The sequence below is a fragment of the Saprolegnia parasitica genome (genome assembly GCF_000151545.1).
Source record: "Saprolegnia parasitica CBS 223.65 unplaced genomic scaffold supercont2.459, whole genome shotgun sequence".
Lineage (NCBI taxonomy): Eukaryota > Oomycota > Saprolegniomycetes > Saprolegniales > Saprolegniaceae > Saprolegnia > Saprolegnia parasitica.
This window is the reverse complement of record NW_012156853.1, coordinates 1-7,247: the sequence shown is the minus strand read 5'-3', so window position 1 is coordinate 7,247 and position 7,247 is coordinate 1. Positions and strand designations below refer to the sequence as shown.

The window sequence follows — 7,247 nt, the reverse complement described above, 5'->3', positions numbered from 1 at the left end:
CGCATCGAAATGATGTACACGTTCCGTCGCGGCAAGTCCCACAGCGACTACTACCAGTGGATGGACGCGGGCTCGTCCTTCGACGTTCAAAGCGACCAGTTTGACGGGTCGACGTTCCGCATTGGCCGGTCCCCCGAGGCTACGCGTACGATCTTCACAACTTTTTATCGATGTCTCACCGACAAACTCTGTAGTCTTTGAGGCCTCGCGCGACAATGGCAAGCTCTGGCACGACATTAGCGTGATCCCGCCGGACGTACGTGGCAGCATGCAATGCCGAGACTCGATCTCATTTCATCGTGTAGTGCGGCAACGGTCGCTCGTGGGAAGAGTGCTCCAAGGGCGGCAAGGTCAAGGGTTTCAACGTCGCTGTAAGCGTCGAGCGCCAGGACTTGGTGCCGGTGGGCGCCTACAACTGCCCCAAGCTGCTCAACTGCCAGTGGGAAAAGTGCGCGGAGGCCTACCTGTTTCCGTTCGATGACATCCACACCAAGAGCTGCAGCAAGGACGAAGCGCTCCTTATCACGTGGTGCGCTAGCCCCAACCCCGCGACGCAGATGTAAATCCGATACGCGAGTTCTAGTCGATTGCAGACCGAGTGAAGGAGAACTCATCGTTCGGTGCGATAACCAGCCATGCATTTCAAAAAAGTTTTGTGTATCAAAAACATGTTCTGGAATCTTGTGCCGCCACGTCATCTTGAAGTGGACAGGCGGTTACGCGATTGCAGACGGCGGCGAAGAACTTTGTTCGTGCGAAGCGAACGAAGCGTCGCATTGCAAAGCTCTTGCCTCAGACTCGGGACAGATCGGCGAGCTTGTCTGCTGCTATTCGCTTGCACTCAACTAGACCACAGCCGCCGCCGTATTGCCTTGGGTGAAGCAGCGCTATCATATCAAATCCACAGGATCAAAACAGGATATCCTGTTGTTCTCTCGTATACGACCATATGAAGAGCTATCGACATATTTCGAAGGAGAGAAGGATCATACAAGCACCTCAATATTTTCACAGAAGATGGGGCTGAAACCGACGGCGACACACGTGTTGATGGCGATGGAACCGTTCTTCTGGGAGCGTCCTCGGCCATCAAATACTGAAGCTTAGTGACTCAAGCTATGGCCTTGGTGACAGAACGAGGCCATACGGCGAATGGCACATGCAGCTAGGATACGGTCGAATTCGAACAAATGCATCGAGGAGGTTGGCGCTGTCCAGATTATGTCTCACTTCTTAACCGTCCATTCGAGCCCGATGCAGCTCCTTGCCCTTGGTGCCCTCATAGTTGCGGCTGCGGCACAGACCTCCGACAACACGACCAGCTGCCCGCTGCAATTCACGAGCGCGTGCGCGTCGTCGACGCAGTGCGGCAAGCTCAACGGTTTTCAGCTCGAGTGTCAGGCGTATGGCGCGGTGAAGCAGTGTCGCTGCTCCAAGGCCGACGCCAACTGCCAGAACGCGACCAACATCCCAGATACGGTGCCCCAGTTTGGTCTGTGCACGGGCGGGAAGCAGTGTGCTGACACGGGCTTCAAAGCCCTCGATACGCCCGTGCGCGTCTGCAGCGAGCCGTTGGCGTGCGTGCCCCAGATCACGGCCGGGAACGAAGTCCAGTCGATCTGCCACACGTGCAGCAGCTGCAAGCAGCAAAACAAACCCGACTCGACCGGCAAGCTGGTCTTCAACTGCACGGCCATTTGCCCGGCGGGCCAGGGCGACCCGGTGATTACGATTGCCCCAACGACGTCGCCGACAACAGGCTCCAAGAACAAGACTGCGTCTGGCAGCAACGCCGCCGGCGACACGGGTACCAACAAGCCGTCCGGCGCATCCAAGATTTTTGCCGGCGCCGCGTCGCTCGTTTGTGTCGGGCTTTCGATGCTCTTGTAGTTAATATGTTTTGCGAGATGCGAAGTCTTTGCAACGACGAAGATAACGCGAAATACGTTCATATATATTGCGAGAGATGCTGTCAGTTGTCCATTTACCCACTTCATAATTGAACCAACGAACGTTCGTACCACAAGTGTGTTGTCCCCGTATCTGTCTCGTCCTCCTTTGTGCTCCTCATGCCGAAACATCGCAGTCCGATCTCGGCCTTTGACAAGGCATGTGCGGCTTAATATATGGTGCGGCTACGTACATGATTTGATCGGAGTGTGTATATAGAACCTAATGCTCACCTGCACCTCTACCCTCGATCGTGGAAAGATCATTCCCACACCGAACCCCCTTGTAGAGACCAAGCTAGGAGGGATCGCTGTTGTGTCCGATCTACTAGAAAGCGACCGAAATGTATTCACATTCGCCGTTGTATAAAACAATGGGGGCAGCACAGGTCGATACGAGGGGCAAACGAACAAGCTCAGCCTTTGATGCCGTAGAGGGTGCCGACACCCGCCGCATGCAATCGAAGCTGCTCGAACTCGGTCGGTCTGTGCTCTTGGAGGCACGCGACACAGTTGTAGCATTTGTCTTCGTTGGCGATGCGGACGTACTTGATGATCTTCTTGTCGCCAGCGACGTCGTAGAAGGCGTAGAGGTTGCAAACGGCGTTGTGCCAGTTGAAGAAGGTGTATTGGTTGGGCGGCAAGGAGCAATTGCACGAGCTGCACAGGACTCCGTTGGCTTCGGACGACTGGCTGGTGCCCATCTTGTCGCTGGTCTCGTAGGAAGAGTTTTTGAAAATGACTTCGAGGAAAGAACTCGATAGCGCTCCACTACATACAGTACCGTGAACGCTCCCACAGCCTGCTGTCCTTACCGGGCACTTACCCGCCTAGTGCCAACAGTACCGGCAAGGGTCAATTGGTACCGGTGAGCGCATGTCGTTTCTATACCCTTTAAATGAAGACATTGCACGTGTTTGTTGGAGCATCCAAGGTGGCGCCGATTGATTTGTAGTCGGTGAAGTACCCGAGTGCTTGCCAGAGAGCGAGATCTTCTCGTCAGCGGTTTATACACTGGTCTTACCCTCAGGTTGACCTCCACGTAGAGGTGCCTTGAGCTCTTTCTGACTCGATGGCACGTGCGTCCTTTTGCATATCAGTACATGTATGATGCTAACGTTATCTCGCATGACGAGCCTAAACTAGCTGATTGAGGCCCTGCTGAAGCAAAGAAGCTGCCTTGATGTTCTTAGAGTCTTCCGAGCAAGTTGAAGTTTTGTGCTGTTGCAGGCGATTGTTGCTCGGATCGGAATGTCGGGTGATTGTACCGATGATTTCGGGGCTGTGATTGTAATGTGATCGCAGGGTGATGGGCAATCGCCCTGCAAGCGACTCTAATCGTATGAATACCATGGGCCATAAACGATGGTGGGCAGAAGATGCGGGTCCTCAGTAGCTCGATTGCAGATCCAGATGAGCGTTCATGCGGCGCAGGACGATCGGCAACAAAAGTTTCATGTGGCTTCAAATCGGGTCGCTGGGATGTCGTTGGGTAACGACCGCGCTTAGCGGGTCGCAGTTGCAACGCGTGAGCTTGTTCGGGTGAGAAACACCTAGCAGACGACGCAGCTGCCGGCGACGGAAGCCATCAAGGCTGGCCACGTCAGGACCACGTGCCACAGGTGAGCTTCATCGGTGCGCACTCCAAGACGATCGGGAGCACGATGAGTAAAACATCCTCAGACGTGCGACATCAACTTGAGAGCTAGCGACGCAGTCGGAGGTGGCGCATCGCTGGTCATGCATGACGGTTGGCGTTGCCATTATTTTCCCACGGTTTGATTCGACCAAAACTGTGAAAACACCCTTTATTAACCAGGATGCCATTTCTGTTTTCTGCTTGGAGCAACCATCATGGACTGGAAGAAGATGTGCAAAGTGCCGCAAGCCGCGCCAGGGCACGGTGCCATGCCCGCCCACGTCGCGGCCCGACACGTCAGCAAGACACCTCTCGACATGGTGCAACGGATGGCAAGCCAAGGCATCAAAACGGTGAGCTCGTTCCCGGCCCTGGACGCGTTCAAGTTTGCCCAAGGCGGCGTCGGTAGTCGATTGGCAGCCAACGCCAAGCTCTTTTCCGCGGACACATTTTGCTCGTATGGCTTCACCGCTTCGAAAAGCGCGGCAAAAAAGTTGCTCGCGGCGTACCCCGACGCCATCCAGTGGACGATCGACATCCTCGCCGAATTCAATGTCGACTTTTTCATCACGAAAGACGTCGTGTACATACAAGGCGCAAAAACTTTACCTCGTACGGCGTCCCGACGCTTGGTAACACACTCACAGGCCAAGACGCGCTCCACCACCTCGGCATCGACCGCCTCTGCGACGCCTCAAGCAGTGCCAAATGGCCGGGCGTCAAGAGTGCGATCAAGTACGACATCGTCACCATTAAGAACCAAGAGATGGTCGTCAAGGCGCCCGGGAAGCTGGCCAAGACTATCTCGTACGGCCTCTTGATTATGTCGCTCGTCGTCGATACGGCATACTTTGTCATTGCCTATGCCGCTGCTGAGAACAAGCTTGACCCGTGCATCGACTATGGCATTCAAATTAGCGCCACGCTCGGCGGGTTTGCGGCCGCCAACGCTATCGCTGTCTACACCTCGGCCACTCTCGGGTACGGTAAGCTCGTCTCGAGCCTCGCGTCGGGCGGAGTCGGCTTCGTAATCACCGGCGTCGCCATCGGCGCGAAATTTCTCGTCCCGTTGACTTTGCAGTGGGCGCGGGGGCCACGGACTGTGTACCACTTTTCGCTCGTGGCTGAAGACATGATCGAGATGTACACGGAAGACGACGTCTTTGATGAGACGAGCAGTGTGTGCGACGTCGACGTCCTAACGGACCAATGCCTCGAGTTCAACGAGGCGGACATGTACACCCAGGACGACTACTTTTGAGCATTGTTCACGGTGAGACTCATGAATCCCTCATATATTTCTTTGTATGACTTTCAAGTCGACATCCGTTGTGCAAAAGCACTTTTTTGAGGAACCTGCCAAATTCCAGTCCCAATTCTGATTTTGGGCTGATTTTGGGCGGAACAGTCCACATACAAACGCCAAGGTATTTCGATCGACACGCCAGCTGAAACCAGCCAATCCCAACGCGTGACAGCATCTGCCGACTTTTCTTGAGCATGCTAGCGCGCTTCCTCCGGGCGACGACCAAGGCGACGGCCAAGCCGACGCGAGCCTTTGGCAACTACTCGGTGCGCGTCGTACAGCCGCGCGACGTGACCTTCTACCAGGCCCAAGGTGCGTGCGGTCATGACGCCTCAATCTCATCCTGCGTCCTAGTCGATGCGCCGCTCCATGCTCGCCTCGTCCTGACGACCGCGTGGAGCCTCATTGGCCTAGGCTCGGTCGCCGCCGCGTACCAATTCCTCACGAACCTGCACACGGTGCCCATCTCGGGGCGGACGCAAGTCGTCGTCTTCTCCAACGACGAAATCATCGTACGTGCTTCCATGGCCGTCGACGTGGTATGATCCCCATGCGCATCGTAGGCCATGGGCACAGAGCACGCCGAAGAAGCGATCAAGGGCGTCACCATCATCCAAGACGGCCCGCGCTACCGCATGGTCAAGGACGTCGCCGTGTACGCGCGTTACGATCCCTGATAAACTCGACTCGACGACGCTTTAGGCGGCTCGTCGTCGTCGCCGAAAAGATCTTCCAGACCAACTACGACTGGAAGGTGTTTCTTATCGACGACCCGAACGTCAATGCGTGCTGCTACTCGGGTACATTCGCTTCGCCGACTACATGTCGATATGCAGGACGCACTAGGTGGCATCATCTTTGTCAACACGGGCCTCCTCAACGCCATCGACAAGTTTGTCGAGGACGGTCACTGCAAGAACAAGTACAACGCGCTCGCCACCGTCGTGGGCCACGAGATTGCCCACGCCGTCGCCAAGTCTCTCGTCCTCTCTCTCATCGCAAGCGTCCCACCGTCGTTTTGCTAGGCACACCCCCGAGACGCTGAGCTTCCTCCCGCTCCTCATTCTGGTCGCGCTCTTTGGCCTTGACAACAAGTTTGTCCCGACGCTCTTCGAGTACGCCCTCCAGCTGCCGTTCAGCCGCATGCACGAGAGCGAGGCCGACCACATTGGGCTCATGCTCATGGCCGCCGCCTGCTACGACCCGACCGAGGTACACTTGCGTTGATCGGACAAGGCGCGGAGTCGCATCTAGGCGGCATCTGTCTGGCGCGGCATGAAGGCGCTCAAGGGCGAGAACGGTGACGTGCCCGAGTTCATGTCGACGCACCCGGCGGACGAGCGCCGCGAGCAGAACCTGCGCGACTGGGTCGACCAGGCAGTTGCGTACCAAAAGACAGCGAGCTGGTGCTCCGACATGCAAGACCGCGTGTCCGAAATCATCTTTCAACGCGTGCGCCAGCGCCAGGCGACCGTCAACACGACGCATGCGGCCGAGATGAAGGCCATCTTGGACAAGATGCAAACCGAGCAGCAGTAGCATTACCATACACGCTGCATCTCGTTTCATCGTCGTGACGGAGTCGTGTTACATTAGTTGGTCCATTGACCAGTCTCCATGTACTTGTACACGGAGCTTTGGGTGCTCACGGGCTTGACCTTTTCCTGGAACTTGCCGACGCGGATCTCCTTGAGAAGCACGTCGGACGCCTCTTTGAAGGCCTTCTCGAGTGTCTCGACCATGTCTGTGTGCGCGAGCTTCTGGCCCTCGAGCTCTTCCCACGTCCAGCTGGCCTTGCGCTTGAGCGGGTTCACGCGCTCGGACGCAAGGAGCTCTTCGTCTGCCTTTTCCATCTCCGGGTCTTCACGTGTCCGGAGCAAGAGCGGGATGTCGGCGGGGTTGGGCGTCGACATGCGGGGCATGCACACAAAGTGGTGCATGCTCTCGGGCAGCTCCTCGTCGTCCTTGAGCGTCATGATGTTTTCGAGCTGCTTGGAGATGACCTGGAACTGGCTTAAAAAGTACGGCCATTGCGTCAGCGGGTACCACGCGAGGCGCGACTCGAGCTGCGTGATCGTATGGCGGAGGTGGTCGGCGCGGCTACGGATCGACTGCAGCGCGCGGTCCTTCTCGCTGTTGGCGTTCGACATGCCAGCCGCAAAAATATATAATAAAAATAAACGTATGCCACAAACAAACCACCGTCTGGGTGTTGTTTGTGGCATCCATGCCGAATTTACAAATACATGCCGAAAACAAACACGGCGAGCTTGAAGGGGCGGCGCCGCTTCATGATTACCAAGATGCACTTGGCTCAATTACTTAAGGTCAAAATGAAAGCTAAGGAGCAACA

The 7,247-nt window shown here is 56.1% G+C and overlaps 6 protein-coding genes across 6 annotated transcripts; 4 read left to right on the top strand and 2 right to left on the bottom strand.

Moving 5' to 3' along the window:
* Nucleotides 1-9: 9 nt before the first annotated feature.
* Nucleotides 10-658, top strand: SPRG_17096 (hypothetical protein; the record flags this gene model as incomplete). Its single annotated transcript, XM_012356417.1, has 3 exons — nt 10-145; nt 195-256; nt 306-658. 3 exons carry the CDS (start codon nt 10-12, stop codon nt 561-563), a joined length of 456 nt encoding a protein of 151 aa, XP_012211807.1. The 3' UTR covers nt 564-658.
* Nucleotides 659-1,227: 569 nt separating this feature from the next.
* SPRG_17095 (hypothetical protein) lies at nt 1,228-2,026 on the top strand. Its single transcript, XM_012356416.1, has one exon. The coding sequence runs from the start codon at nt 1,255-1,257 to the stop codon at nt 1,888-1,890; it is 636 nt and encodes a 211-aa protein (XP_012211806.1). The 5' UTR covers nt 1,228-1,254; the 3' UTR covers nt 1,891-2,026.
* A 339-nt stretch (nt 2,027-2,365) lies between these two features.
* SPRG_17094 (hypothetical protein) lies at nt 2,366-2,653 on the bottom strand (the record flags this gene model as incomplete). Its single annotated transcript, XM_012356415.1, has 2 exons — nt 2,366-2,416; nt 2,459-2,653. The coding sequence occupies 2 exons, from the start codon at nt 2,651-2,653 to the stop codon at nt 2,366-2,368; spliced, it is 246 nt and encodes an 81-aa protein (XP_012211805.1).
* A 1,150-nt stretch (nt 2,654-3,803) lies between these two features.
* On the top strand, nt 3,804-4,849 carry SPRG_17093 (hypothetical protein; the record flags this gene model as incomplete). The annotated part of the gene is made up of 2 exons (XM_012356414.1): nt 3,804-4,200; nt 4,236-4,849. The coding sequence occupies 2 exons, from the start codon at nt 3,804-3,806 to the stop codon at nt 4,847-4,849; spliced, it is 1,011 nt and encodes a 336-aa protein (XP_012211804.1).
* A 220-nt stretch (nt 4,850-5,069) lies between these two features.
* On the top strand, nt 5,070-6,433 carry SPRG_17092 (hypothetical protein; the record flags this gene model as incomplete). Its single annotated transcript, XM_012356413.1, has 7 exons — nt 5,070-5,206; nt 5,249-5,406; nt 5,458-5,549; nt 5,597-5,694; nt 5,741-5,870; nt 5,920-6,106; nt 6,149-6,433. The coding sequence occupies exons 1-7, from the start codon at nt 5,089-5,091 to the stop codon at nt 6,431-6,433; spliced, it is 1,068 nt and encodes a 355-aa protein (XP_012211803.1). The 5' UTR covers nt 5,070-5,088.
* A 19-nt stretch (nt 6,434-6,452) lies between these two features.
* SPRG_17091 (hypothetical protein) lies at nt 6,453-7,047 on the bottom strand. Its single transcript, XM_012356412.1, has one exon. It carries the CDS (start codon nt 7,042-7,044, stop codon nt 6,487-6,489), a length of 558 nt encoding a protein of 185 aa, XP_012211802.1. The 5' UTR covers nt 7,045-7,047; the 3' UTR covers nt 6,453-6,486.
* Nucleotides 7,048-7,247: the final 200 nt, after the last annotated feature.

Coding starts and splice junctions, on each gene's coding strand:
- SPRG_17091 (XM_012356412.1), bottom strand. CDS start 7,044: ATGTCGAACGCCAACAGCGAGAAGGACCGCGCGCTGCAGTCGATCCGT.
- SPRG_17095 (XM_012356416.1), top strand. CDS start 1,255: ATGCAGCTCCTTGCCCTTGGTGCCCTCATAGTTGCGGCTGCGGCACAG.